The sequence below is a fragment of the Amblyraja radiata genome, chromosome 15, assembly GCF_010909765.2.
Source record: "Amblyraja radiata isolate CabotCenter1 chromosome 15, sAmbRad1.1.pri, whole genome shotgun sequence".
Taxonomy (NCBI): domain Eukaryota; kingdom Metazoa; phylum Chordata; class Chondrichthyes; order Rajiformes; family Rajidae; genus Amblyraja; species Amblyraja radiata.
Genome location: NC_045970.1, coordinates 4,062,188 through 4,079,455, shown reverse-complemented (window position 1 = coordinate 4,079,455; position 17,268 = coordinate 4,062,188). Strand labels below are relative to the sequence as shown.

Here is a 17,268-nt window from a genome sequence, read left to right as displayed (position 1 = left end):
TGAGGACAAAGCTACTCAGGAAATTGGGAACGCCAAATGACTGAAGTGGGTTAACCTTTTGGGATCAGCGATCACTGTTCTATTAGTATCTATCTATCTCAGGTAGATACTGTGCTCAAAAAGACTTTTGGCACATTGGCCTTCATCAGTCAGTGTATTGAGTATAGAAGTTGGCATGTTATGTTACAGTTGCACAAGACATTGGTAGGGCCACATTTGGAGTATTGTGTTCAGTTTTGATCACCCTGTTATAGGAAATATGTTGTGAGGCTGGAAAGGGTGCAGAGAACATGTATGAAGATGTTGCCAGGACTTGAGGGCCTGGGCTATAGGGAGAGGTTGGGTAGGCTAGGACTTTATTCCTTGGTGCACAGGATGAGGACTGATCTGAGTCTGAGAGAGGAATTTAAGATCGTGGAGAGAATAGATAGGGTCGATGCACGGAGCCTTTTACCCAGAGTAGGGGAATCAAGGTAGAAGGAATAGGTTTAAGGTGAGAGGGAAAATATTTAATTGGAACCTGAGGGGCAGCTTTTTCACACAAAGGTTGATGGTGAACTGTCAGGAGGGGTAGTTGAGGCAGGTACTATCACATCATTTAAAAGATATTTGGAGAGATGCATGGATAGGAAATGTTAGAAGGATTTGTGCCAAGCTGGTGGGACTAGTGCAGATGGGGGTAGCTTGGTTGGCGTAGGCATTTTGGGCTGAAGGACATGTTTCCATGCTGTATGACTCTACAAGGTCACCCCTCAGCCTCCTATGTTGAGATGGTAACATCTTTCTAAAAGATTTTGCACCGTTTCCAGATTAATAACATCCTTGTCCAGCTGTAACTTGATGTCCCAACTCTTCCATTTACTATATTGACCAATGAAGGCAAGGGTGTCAAATGCATTCTTCTCCAGCCTGTCAATCAGCACTGTCATCTTCACGGAAGTAAGCAGCTGCACTCCCAGGTCTCTCTGTCTTGCCACACACTCCCCAAGACACTGCCATTTACTGTAGAAGTCCTGTTCAGGTTTATCCTAACAAAGTCCAGCACCTCGCATTTATCCGAATGAAGCTCCATCTGCCATTCCTCGGCCCATTAGCCCTGCTGAGCAGAACCTGTTGTAATCACTGACTTCATTCTTCACTGTCCATTATACTACCAATGTTAGTGCCATCTGCAAGTGTATTAACTATATTAGGTGGGATAAGAGTCAAGGGTCTAGAGTGTTTTATTCTCATGTGTCCCAGATAACAATGACATTCTTATTTATCCCCCTGGAGCATGAAAGGCTGAGAGGTGACCTTGTACAATGTTATTAAATCATAAAGGGCATAGGTTTAAGGTGATAGAGGAAAGATTCGAAGGGGACCTGAGAGGTAACATTTTCACACAGAAGGCAGTGAGTACATGAAAATAACCACCTGATGAAGTAGTTGAGATGGGTACAATGACAAGATATTAAAGACCCCTAAATGGGTGCATGGATAAGAATGGTTTGGAGGTATATGGCCCTGACTGCAGAGTATAGAGAGAAACTAATATCCCACACCAATATTTTGTCTATCGCAATTAGTCCATGAATTAGAGATCACACTGCAGATGACATTTTGAAATTCTAAAGGCACGTGGTGCTAAATTATCAGGTGCTACCAACTTAGATTTACTTGCTAATTCTTGAGTGTTAGTCTTGGACTTGAAACATAGAAAAATAGTTGCAGAAGTAGGCCATTCGGCCCTTTGAGCCACCACCGCCATTCAATATGTTCATGGTTGATCAACTAAAATCAGTACCCCGTTCCTGCTTTTTCCCCATATCCTTGATTCCTTCAGCCTAAGCTAAATCTAACTCTGGCATTGATGGTGATAGTGAGTTATCCCACTTACGCGATGTTTTCGGCAACTGCCGGCACCCGCCATAGGTCGTTACAGGTTGCTGAAAATTTTCAACATGTTGAAAATCCAGCGATGATCAGAACAAGGTACGACTCTTTGGGCGAATACTCACGACCATACAGGCTTCACCCCGTGACATGTCGCCAGGGTGCCGCCTGTAGGGTCATGAGTAGTTTCCTCAGTTGCCCAAAGAGTCGTAGCGTCTTTATGGTCGCCGCTAAATTTTCAACATGTTGAACATTTTCGGCGACCTGCAACGACCTACAGGTGCCGGTAGTTGCCGAAAAAGTTGTGTAAGTGGGACAGGCCCAATAATGTGTGGTCTGTATTTTTCCTTTCCTTTGTAAATCTCCCTTGGTCTAGTGCAGCACAGATGGCACGGGAGTGGTGATCTCCTCCTCAGGATGTGGGACATCAGAGATTCTCCCAGTGCCCCTGAGGACCACATCCATGTGAGGTGTATCCGACTGCAGCTTCTCACGAACCACATTCAGGAACTGGAGTAGCAGCTGGATAACATCCAGATCACCTGTAAAACATGAAGGTCATAAATGGGAGTTACTATGGCCATGCCCAGAGTATAGACGGAAAGTAGATGGGTGACAGCTGAGAAAGGGGGTAGGCAGAGAGTGCTGCAATCCCATATGGCCATTCACCTTGACAACAAGTCACACGGTGAATGGTAGGGCTCTGGGGAGTGTTGTAGAGCAGAGGGATCTAGGAGTACAGGTGCATGGTTCCTTGAAAATGGCACCACAGGTAGAAAAGGTGGTCAAAAAGGCTTTCAGCACATTGGCCTTCATCAGCCAGAGTATTGAGTATAGAAGCTGGGAGTTCATGTTACAATCATAGAAGCCATTGGTGAGGCCAGATGTAGAGTATTGTGTTCAATTTTAGTCTCCATGTTATAGGAATTATCAAGCTGAAAGGGATGCAGAGAACATTTGAGGATATTGAGAGGACTCACGGGCCTGAGCTCCATGGAGAGGTTGAGCAGGTTAGGACTTTATTCCTCGGAACGCAGCAGGATGAGGGGTGATCTAATAGAGGTGTACACAATCCAAAGAGGAATAGATTGGGTAAATGCACAGACTTTTGCCCAGAGTAGGAGAGTCAACAACCAGAGGACATTGGTTCAAGGTGAGTGGGGAAAGATCTACCAGGAAACTAACCAACACAAATGTTGGTGGGTGTATGGAACAAGCTGTCGGAAGTGGTAGGTGAGGCAGTTATGATCACGTTTCAGAAACATTTTGAGATATACATGAATAGCTTAAGTTAGAGTCCCATGAAGGGTCATGTTGATTGGCATGGGAAGAATTTGCCCCCAGGCCTGTTTCCATGCTGTATGACTCCATGACTCTATGGACAGGTAAACTCTTGGTACCGTTGGAGAGGGAGGGATGGCAGATTAGGGGAGAGCAGCAGTAGTCAGGCCTGTGGCATTGGGCCTGACTCTGGCACTGCAGGAAGTGTGAGGACAGACAGGGCCATAACAATTGGAGACTCGTTAGTTAGAAGGACTGACAAGAGATTGTGCAGCAGCAACAGAGACTCCTGGATGACATGTTGCCTCCCTGAGCCAGGATTGAAGACCTCTCAGACCAATTGCAGACATTATCAAGGGAGAGGGTGAGCAGCTAGAAGCCATTGTGTACATTGGGCCAAATGATCTCGGAGGGAAAAGTGATAAGGTTCTGCAGAATATATACAGGGAGCGAGGCCAAGGGTTCAAAAACAGGACCTTGAGTGTCGTAATATCTGGTTTGCTGCTAGAGTCACTTGCTAATGAGAGTAAGAATAGGAAGATAGGACAGGGTAATTTGTGGCTGATGAGTTAGTGCAGGTGGTAGGGATTCAGATTTTTATAACATTGGGATCTGTTCTGGGGCAGAGGTGACTTATAAAAGAGGGGCGGGTGCACAAGAAGTGGAGGAGAACCAATATCCCGGCACAATATCCTTGGGGTAGCACGGTGGCTCAGCGGTAGAGTTGCTGTCTCACAGCGCCAAGACCCAGGTTCCATCCCCACTATGGGAGCTGTCTGTCTGTCACAGAGTTTGTACGTTCTCCCCGTGACCATGTGGGTTTCCTCCGGGTGCTCCGGCTCCCACCCAGATTCCAGAGATGTGCAGGTTTGTTGGTTAATTGGCTTGTGTAAGAAATGATGGCGGACGTGGACTCATTGGGCTGAGGGGCATGTTTCCAAACTATAAACTAAACTAAACTGGCAGGTAGGTTGACGAGTGCAACATGGGAGGGTTTAAACTAGAGTGGCAGGGGGTGGGTTAAAATGCAGGAGGGAGAGTGGTGAGAGACTATGTCAGTACAGAATGTGATGGCAACAAGCTCAGTAAGCAGGATAGGCAGCAGCATAGCAGCGAGCAAGGCAGGTCTATTGGTTTAGGAAGGAACTGTAGATGTTAGTTTACACTGAAGATAACTACAAAATGCTGGAGTAACTCAGCGGGTCAGGCAACATCTCTGGGGAAAAGGAATAGATGAGGTTCAGATCCTTCTTCATACTCAGTTTGAACTCAATGACTCTACGTTTCTATGCAGCTTGCCCACTGAGATACTCCAGCATTGTGTGTCTATTTTAGGAGTATTGGTTTATTTCAAATGCGAGAGGCCCAATGGGTAAGGAGGGTGGTCTCAGGGCATAGATAGGTACTTGCGACTGGGATGTTACAGCCATTACAAAACCTGGTTACGAGAGGCCCAAGACTGGTGGTTTAATGTTCCAGGGTACAGGTGCTTCACACAAGACAGAGCCGGGGGTTGCTTTAATGATGAAGGAGGATGTCACGGCAATAGCCCAAGATGACATTACTGACGGTTCATCCAGTGAGGATACATGGGTGGAGATGGGAAATAAAAAGGGGATGATCACCTTGCTGCAAGCTCCCAAATAGTCAATGGGAATTAGTAAATGTACCATGAGATTGCAGACAGCTGCAAATCTAATAGGGTTGGCATAGTAGGGGATTTTAGTTTTCACAATATAACGGACTGCCATAGTACTAAGGTCTTGGACAGGGTGGAATTTGTCTAGTGTGTATAGAAAGGTTTCCTCAGGCAATATGTAGAGGGTACTCCAAGGGAGAGGGCAAAGCTTGGCCTACTGTCAGGAAATTGGGAATGGCATGAGGGCGGCAAGTTGCTAGAAGTGGTAGTTGAGGCATGTATTGTAACTTCATTTAAAAGGAATTTAAACACGTACGTGCGTAGCAAAAGTTTAGAGGGATATGGGCCAAATGTAGGCAAATGGTACTAGCTTAGATGGGGCATCCTGGGCTGCATGGATGAGTTGGCCAAAGGGTTTTATTTGTGCTGTTTGACTTTATAAATCGATCTCTATTTGTGGAACTGGGCCATGGAAGTCCATCCCTCATTAGAATATTTGTTGAAATATTGGGCTGACTTTGATGGTATCAGACAGGAACTTAAAGCTGTTTGAAGTAGGATGTTTGCAGCCAAAGGCACATCTGGAAAGTGGGATGTGTTTTCAAGAGTGATGGTGAGAGTTGAAGGCATGCGTGTTCCTGTTAGAGTGAAGGGCAAGGCAGCTGGAAGTGAAAGTCAAGATGCCAAGAGAGTTGATGATCAGTTCAGGAAAAAGGAGGTGATGGAAGGTACAGGCAGCTGGGATCAAGTACACCTCTGCAGGAATTTAGGGAACCGAGAAGCACACTTATAGAATCAATCAGGAGGGCGGCAGAGAAGATTTACAAGGATGTTGCCAGGACTCGGGTGTCTAAGCTATAGGGAGCGATTGAGCAGGCTGGGACTCTATGCCCTGGAGCACAGGAGATGAGGGGTGATCTTATAGAGGTGTATATGATCATGAGAGTAATAGATTGAGTGGCAGCACAGAGTCTCTTGACCAGAGTAGGTGAATCGAGAGGTTGAAGGTGAAGGGGGAAAGATGTCAACAAAATCTGTGGGGTAACTTTCTCATGCAAAGGTTGATGGGTCAATGGAACAAGCTGCCGGTGTAGGTCCTTTTGGCAGGGACTATCACAACGTTTAAGAAGCAATTAGACAGGTACATGGATAGGACAGGTTTAGAAGGATATGGGCCAAACACAGACAAGTGGGACTAGTGCAGATGGGACATGTTGAGCCAAAGGGTCTGTTTTCATGCTGTATAACTCTCCATGACTCTAACTTGGGACAATCAATGGGGATGTCTTAAGGATGGTTCGTACAGTGGTCAAGCAGATACTGGAGGTGCCAGTGCATATGAAGGTAAATAAATCCCCAGGGCCTGATCAGATATATCGGAGAACACTGTGTGAGAAATTGTGCGAGCCTTGGCTAAGATATATGAATTATCATTAGACACGGGCGAGGTGCTGGAGGACTGGAGGATCGCTAAGGTTGTGCATCTATTTAAGAAATGCTGGAAACATTAGGGGAAAGAGGAATGGAGGAATCACATTTTGTAGTTGGAACATTAGGGGTGCGAATGATCCAATTAAAAGGGGTAAGATTATGGCTCAATTAAAATCTTTAAAGGTGGATATTGCGTTTTTACAAGAAACGCATGTGAAATTTCAAACACAGATGAGACTAAAAGCAAATTGGATAGGCCAAACTTATTATTCGTCATTTACTTCTAAAGCTAGAGGTACGGCTATTATTATTCGGAAAGGTATACCATTTATATCAAAGAACACTATGTCTGATAAGGAAGGAAGGCACACTATAGTGGCAGGAGAAATTTATTCTACACCACTGACTCTGATAAATATTTATGCACCAAATTTTGATAACCCCCAATTTGTTAAGAAAATCACGGATATAATAGATGAGTATAATTACCAAAATGTAATATTAGGGGGGGATTTTAATTGTGTTATAGATACATATTTAGATAAATCAATAAAAGTAAAGAAGAGTAAGGTTAAATCTAAAACCAGTGAATTTTTAAACATATATATAAAAAACACTAATATAACAGACGTATGGAGAATAGTCAACCCTACGGGAAGGGAATACTCATTTTACTCAGCGGTACATAAAACTTATTCGAGAATTTGTTGATTATTTTTTAGTGGACACAAAATTAATTCCTTATACGATTAACCCAAAATATCACAATAGTATTATTTCTGATCACTCACCATTGACCTTTACTGTAAAACTAGAGGGAACGCCAGGTATAAAATTGTTTTGGCGTTTTAATACACAATTAATTAATAATCCACAAGGTTATGAGTATTTAAAACAACAAATGAAATTCTTTTTGAGACACCAGGCATTTCACCATTTTTATTATGGGAAACTTTTAAGGCATTTATACGTGGAGTTATAATCTCATATCAAAGTTACCAAAACAAAAAGAACTCCATAGAACAAGAGACTTTAGAAAAGGAAATTAAAATATTAGAATTAGATAACGCAAAAGACCCAACTATAGATAAACATAATAAGATCACATTATTGAAATTTAAACTTAATCGAATATTATCGGCAAGAGTAATAAGATTATTTCAGATCACAAAACAGGCACAGTTTGAATTTGGTGATAAACCACATAAACTTCTGGCTAGACAATTGAAGAAACAGGAGAAGGAAAAGACGATTACTAAAATCAAATCAGAGAATGGGGAACTATTAACGTTACCCCAGGATATTAATAAAAGGTTTGCCCAATTTTATCAAAACTTGTATCCGTCTAAAATTAAAATAGAAGACAATATAATTGTAGATTTTTTAGATAATTGTAATCTGCCAAAATTGGATATTTTGGAACAAGAGGAATTAGGAGCACAGATCACAAGGGAAGAAATAAGTGAAACAATAAAAGAGCTGAAAAATGGGAAAACGCCAGGACCAGATGGTTTTAATAATGAATTCTATAAAGGTTTCCAGGAGTTAATGGTGCCACGGTTACTTAAGTTATATAAATATGCCTTTACCGAAAATAAATTACCAGAAACATTAGCCGAATCCACAATTACGTTAATACCTAAAAAAGATAAGGACTGAGAAGAACCGGGCTCATATAGAGTCATATCACTCCTAAATCCAGATCAGAAAATTTTAGCAAGAACTTTAGCAAGAAGATTGAGTAAATATATTAATAAATTGATAAATCCGGACCAAACGGGGTTTATACCTAAAAGACAATCTAACAATTTGAGACTCCTTTTTAATATAATGTATCCATACAAAACGGAAAAGGAAGACATGTCAGTTATATCTCTGGATGCAGAGAAAGCATTTGATCAGGTAGAATGGCAGTATTTATACAAAGTACTCCAAAAATTTAATATGGGAGAGAATTTTATCAGATGGGTTAAATTACTATATGATAAACCAATGGCAAGAATACTAACTAATAATATATTATCTTCAAAATTTCAATTATCGAGGGGCAATAGGCAGGGCTGTGTTTTATCACCCCTGCTATTTGCACTTATGATAGAGCCGCTTGCTGAAAGGATAAGAAGGCATCCGGATATTCAGGGATATAATACTAAGGATACTATTAATAAAATATCACTATATGCAGATGATATACTTTTATTAGATTAGATTAGATTAGATATAATTTATTGCCACACAGCCAGGCTGGTGGAAATTTGGGTTGTCTGCAGCGATACAATAATAAAGAACACACAACCACAATAAAACTGTAACACAAACATCCACCACAGCATTCATCACTGTGGTGGAAGGCACAAAATTTGTTACAAAATATATTACAAACCCCGGGGTGGAAGATTGCAACATTCACGTGGTCCGCCCTGTTTCGACTAATGCAATCAACTAGACGTGCACAAACAGAAGATCAAATAGAACAAGATGTCCTACAACTTTAAGCTGTGCATGCCACACGAAAGAAGAAGAAGATTACAAACCCCCAAACGAGCATCCCGAATCTATTAAATCTAATAGAGGAATTTGGCTCTTTCTCCGGTTATAGAATAAATTAGAATAAAAGTGAAATTATGTCATTAAAACCCCAGAAAGCGAATCGCCTTCTAAAATTTCCATTTAAAATCGCAACAGAGAAATTTAAGTATTTGGGTATTCAAGTTACTAGAAGATATAAATCATTATTTAATGCTAATTTTATACCTTTATTAAATACATTTGATTCACTGATTAAATTTTGGAGAACGCTCCCACTGTCACTAATCGGCAGAATAAACGCTATAAAAATGATAGCGCTACTACAAATAATATATTTATTCCAATCTATACCGATATATATACCAAAACACTTGTTTTTTAAATTAGACCTGAATATTTTTAATTTTATTTGGGATTATAAAGCACATAGAATTAAAAGAAATCACTTGTGCAAACCCAAAGAGGTGGGGGGGTTTGCACTACCTAATTTTCTATACTATTATTGGGCAGTACATATTAAAAATATAATTTATTGGTTGGACAGCTCTGCTCAACAGTTGGAATGGATAAGAATGGAGAAAGAGGATTGCGCCCCCTACGATCTAGGAGCGATCATTTTTCCCCAATAAAGCTGAATAATATGTTATATAAGAAGAATCCAATTATACAAAATACAATACGAATCTGGAAACAAATACAATTAACTTTAAAATTAAGAAATTTATCAGGGTTAACACCAATAGTGAATAACCCAGTATTTAAACCATCTGGTATGGATAAAACATATAAACAATGGGAAAAAGTGGGAATTAAAAAGGTAGGTGATTTGTATGTATTGGGAAATTTATTATCATTTCAACAACTAAAATCAAAATTTAAATTGAATAACAATCAATATTTTAAATACCTACAGGTATGTGACTTTATGAAGAAATATATACCAAGATTCCAAAGTATAATTTTAGACCCACAGGAAGAAGTAATGAATATCAATGCGGAGTCAACAAAATTAATATCATACTTGTATAACAGTATTTTAAATATAGATTTACCATCAACAGAGGCAATTAGAGAAGCCTGGGAAAAAGAATTAATGATAAAAATCTCAAAAGAAACATGGGAAAAATATTTGATACATATACATAAATGTTCGATCAACGCTAGACAAAACTTAATTCAATTTAAAATATTACATAGATTATATTATTCCAAAACTAGGTTGAATAAATTTTATCCAAATATTTCTCCCATTTGTGATAAATGTCTTTCTCAAAATGCCAATATTACGCACTCATTTGTCTCTTGTACAAAACTTTATAAATTTTGGTGTGATATATTTGATATATTCTCAAAGCTATTTAAGACAAAAATGGAACCTAACACTGAAATTATTATATTTGGAGTAAGTGGAGATGGGAACAAATTAAATACACACCAAAACTCATCTTTCAATTATGGGTTAATAACAGCAAAAAAACTTATACTTAAATTTTGGAAAAATGCTAATATACCAACATTTAAAATGTGGATCAGTAATATGCTGGACACAGCACATTTGGAAGAAATGAGACTCCTCCTAATAGACAAACAAGACCTATTCTTAAGGAGTTGATCCCCATTTATTGATTTCTTGGATTCATGTGGTGACATAGTATCATGAAAACCAACAGTTTCAGGTATGGGTGAAATATGATTTAGAATATTAAAAAAAACCATCTCACTGTGGCAATGGAATAATCTCCCTCCTGCTTTCCTTCTTCACTTATTCCTTCTCTTTCACTTTTTCTTTATTGGTTTTTCACCCACGCTCACTAATCTATTCTTCACTTTTCACAACCTCTTTTTCTTCTCTCCTTTCTCACTTCTCTCTTTAAAACAAAAAGGGAAGTTGTACAGAGAATGTAATATGTTAACATGGGCTTTGTACCAATGCATTGTACTCACTTCTAATAAATAAAAAATAAATAAATAAATGCTGGAAACAGTAACTAGTGAACCTAACATCTATGATAGACACAACATGCTGGAGTAATACAGCTGATCAGACAGCATCTCTGGAGTAAAGGAGTGGTGATGTTTACGATCAGAACCCTTCTTCAGACTGAAAGTAGAGGTGAGGTGTTGGATATAAACTGGAGGAGGAGGGGGGGAGAGTGAAGGGATGCAGAGTTACTTGAAATTAGAGAAATCAATGTTCATACCACTTTGTTGTAAGCTGCCCAAGCGAAACGATGAGGTGCTGTTCCTTCAATTTGTGTTTGGCCTCACTTTGACAGTAGAGAGGGTCCATGACATAAAGGCCAACGTGGGAATGGGAAGGGGAGTTAAAATGATTTGCAACCAGGAGATCATTTAGGCCAAGGCGGACTGAGTGGAGGTGTTCAGCAAAACGATCGCCGAGCCTGCGCTTGGTCTCGCCGATATACAGGAGTCCACACCTGGAACAGCAGATACAGTAGATGAGGTTGGAGGAGGTGCAAGTGAACATCTGCCTCACCTGAAAGGTCTGTCGGGGTCCCTGGACAGAGTCGAGGGAGGAGGTATAAGGACAGGTGTTGCATCTCCTGTGGTTGTAGGGGAAGGTACCTGGGGAGGAGGTGGGAAGGGATGATTTAAACAGGAAGTTGCGGAGTGAACGGTCTTTACGGAAAGTAGAAAGGGGAGGAGATGGGAATATGTGGCTAGTGGTCGGATCCCGTTTCAGGTGGCGAAAATGTCGGAGGATTATGTCTTGTATATGACGGCTGATGGGGTGAAAGGTGAGGAGAAAGGTGAGTCCCTGTTGCAACTGGGCGAAGGGAAGCAAAAGCAGCTGCGGGGGACAGAGAAAACCCGTGTGAGGGCCTCATCTATGATAGAAGGGAGGAACCCACTTTCCCCAAATAATGAGGACACCTCTGATGTCCTAATATGGAACAGCTCATCCTGGGAGCAAGCACGGCATAGACAGAGGAATTGGGATTAGGGTTTCCCAACCAACAATGGGCTGGCTTTTCCTCGATTCAAGCTTATTCCCCTCCTCCCCCCTACCCCACCCCCACACCTCTTCTTTCAGTCTGCAGAAGGGTTCTGACCTGAAACGCCACCAACTCCGTCTCTCCAGAGATGTTGTCAGATCTGCTGAGTTACTCCAGCTTGTTGTGTCTATATTGGGTGTAAATCAGCATCTGCAGTTCCTTCCTACACAGCCTAAATGTGTGGCAGGTAAGATAATGGAGTGGATTGTGAAGGATAAGATATATGCTTTGGATAGACACGTACTGATTAAGAATAGTCAGCAAGATTTTGCAGGTGGAAGGTCGGGTCTTACGAATTTATTTAAGTTTTTATTAAAGTAATCAAAAGGGTTGAGGGTAAGGCAATAAATGTCATCTATATGGACTTGAGCAAGGAGTCGTTAGATCATAAGATATAGGAGCAGATTGGGGCCATTCAGCTCATTGAGCCTGCTCTGCCATTCGATGGTGACTGATCTATATTCCTCTCTCAACACCATTCTCCTGCTTTCTCCCCGTAACCTTTTGATACCAACATTTTATATTAAGAGTCTACATCATTTTAAAATAGTATTTTAATATTGACTGCAATAAAATCAGACAGTAATGATTTTATTTGTTTACCAATCAACAGAAACGATGATTTTTTAAATTATTCTGACAACCATCTCACCTTAAATCCACAGGTGGTTGAAGAAATATCGCAAATACTGTTACATTTTAACCATTGGGCTGGATGGCGCCTGCTCTCTCTTCATTCCTATTCTGAGATCTTTCCCACTCCTGGTTCCCTATGCTGTACTTTATGGATATTTTGATGGGGCATATGTTGCCCTCATCCCAGTAGTAACATCAGACATAGTAGGAAATGCTTTCCTCTCCTCTGCTCTGGGAATAGTGTTCTTTATCCATGGGATACCCTACCTCATTGGCCCACCAATAGCAGGTCAGTAATATGTCTCATGCCTCATTCAAGTTTTTATTTGAAAACATTTGTGAATGGGAATGATTTGTTACTGTTTTTCAATATGCTTCAACCTTTCTCAGCCACCTTGTTACAATTCTCATGTTATAAAGCTGCATGCGTGTGACATGAAAAGTGAAGAGATTGCAAAGTCCCACCAGCTGGCAGATGCATGAAAAGACACTGCAGCCTTTGATGGTTCAGCGAGCAGAATTCATGCTATGCATGGTTTTGTTGGGTAGACAGATGGGATTGAAGGGTGTTAAATCCCCAGGGCCTGATGGTCTGCATCCCAGGGTACTTAAGGAGGAGGCTCCAGAAATCGTGGACGAATTGGTGATCATTTTCCAATGTTCTATAGATTCAGGATCAGTTCCAGTCGATTGAAGGGTAGCTAATGTTATCCCACTTTTTAAGAAAGGAGGGAGAGAGAAACCAGGGAATTATAGACCAGTTAGGCTGACCTCGGTGGTGGGGAAAATGCTGGAGTCAATTATAAAAGATGAAATTGCGACACATTTGGATAGCAGTAACAGGGTCGGTCCGAGTCAGCATGGATTTACAAAGGAGAAATCATGCTTGACTAATCTTCTGGAATTTTTTGAGGATGTAACTAGGAAAATGGACACGGGAGAGCCAGTGGATGTAGTGTACCTAGACTTTCAGAAGGCCTTTGATAAGGTCCCACATAGGAGATTTGTGAGCAAATTTAGAGCACATGGCATTGAGGGTAGGGTACTGACAGAGATAGAAAATTGGTTGTCAGACAGGAAACAAAGAGTAGGGATTAATGGGTCCCTTTCAGTGACTAGTGGGGTATCGCAAGGCTCGTGACTAGTGGGGTATCGCAAGGCTCGGAACTGGGACTGCAGCTATTTACAATATATATTAATGATTTAGATGAAGGGATTAAAAGTAACATTAGCTAATTTTCAGATGACACAAAGCTGGGTGGCAGTATGAACTGTGAGGAGGATGCTATGAGAATGCAGAGTGAATTGGACAGGTTGAGTGAGTGGGCAGATGCATGGCAGACACAGTTTAATGTGGATAAATGTGAGGTTATCCACTTTGGTGGCAAGAACAGGAAGGCAGATTATTATCTGAATGGTGTTGTTAGGAAAATGGGATCTAGGTGTCCTTGTTCATCAGCCACTGATGTAGCATGTAGCATGTAGGTATAGCAGGCAGTGAAGAAAGCGAATGGCATGTTGGCTTTCATAACAAGAGGAGTTGAGTAAAGGAGCAAAGAGGCCCTTCTGCAGTTGTATAGGGCCCTAGTGAGACCTCACCTGGAGTATCGTGTGCAGATTTGGTCTCCAAATTTGAGGAAGGACATTCTTGCTATTGAGGGAGTAGGTTCACAAAGTTAATTCTCGGGATTCCATTGAATGTCATATGTTGAAAGAATTGAGCGACTGGGCTTTTATATATTGGAATTTAGAAGGATGAGAGGGATTCTTTTTGAAACATATAAGATTATAATGGGCTTGCACACGCTAGAAGCAGGAAACTGTTCCCGATGTTAGGGGAGTCCAGAACCAGGGGCCACAGTTTAAGAATAAGGGGTAGACCATTTAGAACGAAGATGTGAAAAAACCTTTTCACCCAGAGTTGTGAATCTGCCTCAGAAGGCAGTGGAGGCCAATTCTCTGGATACTTTCAAGAGAGAGTTAGATAGAGCTCTTAAAAATAGCGGAGTCAGGGGATATGGGGAGAAGGCCAAAATGGGGTACGGATTGTGGATGATCAGCCATGATCACAGTGAATGGCAGTGCTGGCTCGAAGGGCCGAATGGCCTAATCCTACACCTATTATTTATTGTCTATTGTAATGAATGCTTATTCCAAAGCAGGACTATGCAAGCATTGCCGATCTTTTAGCTAAGTGCCGAAGACTGAGTGAGTTCTTTCCACTGGAAAATTGGAATAATGTTACTGTTAGCTTATACCTGGTCTATACTCTGGTTAAATTGTGTGACTGAATTGCAACCCTATATTTCAGAACCCTATAATTAATATATTAACTCAATGAGTCCCAGCCAAATGTATCCTTTTTATAATTTTGCAGGAACACACAAACATTGACAAAGATCTTGTCATAAAGTATAAAGTAAAGTATCCTTTATTATAATTTAAACTTTTAGTTTGAATGAAATTTCGTGCCTTGCAGTCATGACAGAGAATAAAATAACAGAACACACAATGAACACAGTTTAACATCCACCACAGTGAGTCTACCAGACACCTCCTCACTGTGATGGAAGGCAAATGTCTTAAAGTCCTTGTCTCTTCCTTCCTTGTTCTCCATCTGCATTGAGGTGATCCAGGCTCTCGATGTTGGGCCCCCTGCTGGTGATGGTAATTCCCGCAGCCGAATCCGAGCTCCACGAACGGGCCGGTTCAAACCGCGGCCCGGGGCGGACGAAGCTGCCACCCTCCAGTCCAGCGGACGAAGCTGTTATTGCGGGAGTAGTACTGTTCTGTAGGGACTTAGGACAACTAGTGTGATTCCCACAGCTTCTCAAACCTTGGTTGCAGGGGAATTGATATAGTTGCTGGCTGAATCTCAATCGTGTCTACCTCCTAGTTTAACCGCTGGGCGTATTGTGTTATCCATTTGTGGATTATTGTTGCCATAATTACCTCTCAGATCCACGTGTGCAGATCAATTAATGTCTTCCCCAATTTGCATGAGAATAAGAAATGATATTGCTGACAGAGATATGATATTGACAAGGAAGAGTTAGATTTGGCTTTGAAGGCTATAGGAATCAAGGGCTATGGCGAAAAAGCAGGAACGAGTTACATAATTTTAGATGATCAGCCATCATCATATTGATTGGTGGTGCTGGCTCGAAGGGCCAAAGGCCTACTGCACCTATTTTTCTATGTTTGCAACCAGATTTGTAGGGATAAGCCATGTCTACTTGTGTTTGTGGGTGGTGATGTGGGTGTCATGCAGTTTTTTAAATGTATTTAGATCCACTGATTTTCTCTTCTTAGGTTGGTTGGTGGACACAACAGGAAGTTACACTGCAGCGTTTCTTGTCAGTGGATTGTCCATGATATTCAGTTCCACGTTGGTCATTTCTATTGACTGGATAAAGAAATGCAGAAATTCAGCGAACGTTCAAACCACCGTCGAAGAGTCGGATCCCAGCATTATAGCTTTTCAGACTGCATCAGACAATCAGATATAAAATCAAGAGTTTATGTAAGCTAAGAAACAGGAGTAACAAGGTAGTGGCTTCCAGAAGGTCCTCAAAACATGGAAACCATTTTGTGTTGGCAATCTAGACTTGAGTCAATATCAGTAAATATTTTGTTAAATCTTTCAATGCCAAAGTATTTTTATATTCAGAATAGTTTTTTCTCTAAATTATCTAATTTCCCTCATACATTCCACACATGCCTCTTGACATGCCAAGTTGCCTTTTCACAGGTTTCTTGTTGTCCTTTTATAAAACAAACCAGGGTGCATTTATGACTATGTGACTCATATAATGGATCAGATGTATACGTCAGTGCATGGGTAGTTCTCTTTGCACATGTTAATGTTGTGTCAATGGACAATTGTAAGAATGATAATAAAAGGTTTTTGCCAGATAGAAGATTCTGATAAGCAGGGTGTAGAGATGAGATGCAGATTAGCTGTGATCTGCTGCAAAAACAGACTCTCAATCAGCTTGCATTGTTGCCATGTAGAAATTAGTTTGGATTGAATTGTTATTGACTCACCTGTGTTTACTCAAATTGTTCATTTGACTGGTACAGCAATGTGTCAGATTTGTACAAAAACTATAATGCCTGGAGTTTCTTGAGGACGAGATAGGAATTATAGAAACATATGAAAAGGGGTGTGTTTTAAAGAGCTACAAGGTTGCCATTCCATTTTCACTATATATCTTAATGTTACCTTTCCAAACAGTCTGGTCTTTTGTACTGACAAGTAACGTAAGGCATGTGCTTCCGATTATCGGGAATAGCTCCACACAGAAGGAAACCCTCTGACCTGTCATGCATCTGCCAGCACTTTGGTAGAAGTGCACAATTATTTTAACCCTCCTCTTGCTCCAGATTATAATTTACTGCATAGGAAAATGTTTGCTTCCACTACCTAGTCACCTTAAATCTGCCTCCTGTTCTTGTGGATCTTTTTGCTCATGGAAACAACGACTTATTTTATCAGACACTAGCATGATTTTGGTTAGGTCCGTCAAATCTCCCCTCGACACGTACTTTAAGGGGAGCAACCTCATCCACCTTATCTTCATTAGTATTCAGAGTACCACAGATCCATAGGTATTTGCGAGTTGCACCCATAATTGAATGCGGCATTTCTACAGAGGCATTTCCGATTTGAAGCTTGTATGACTTCACTCCCTGACTCCCCAGCAAAGCTGACGCATCTACAGATTGGAATTTCTGGCTTGTGCACCAAAATGACAGTGACTTCACCTAAAATCTCACGACAGACATGCTAACATTCCTCAGTCCGTGCTGAATGTGTTTACAGCATACCCGAGTGTGAAATGTTCACATCTTGTGTAT

At 41.0% G+C, this 17,268-nt stretch overlaps 1 protein-coding gene across 5 annotated transcripts in view; it reads left to right on the top strand.

Annotated features, from left to right (window-relative positions):
* The window catches only part of slc16a12 (solute carrier family 16 member 12), a 107,297-nt gene extending 90,501 nt beyond the window's left edge, over window positions 1-16,796 (top strand). For 4 of the 5 annotated variants that reach the window (XM_033033551.1, XM_033033552.1, XM_033033549.1 and 1 more), the window contains 2 exons: window positions 12,438-12,697; window positions 15,721-16,796. In XM_033033551.1, the coding sequence (XP_032889442.1) occupies window positions 12,438-12,697; window positions 15,721-15,917 (457 nt within the window). In that variant the 3' untranslated portion in view covers window positions 15,918-16,796. The remainder of the gene's footprint in view (window positions 1-12,437; window positions 12,698-15,720) is intronic. The other variant, XM_033033553.1, reaches the window with a different exon arrangement.
* The last annotated feature ends 472 nt before the right edge of the window (window positions 16,797-17,268 follow it).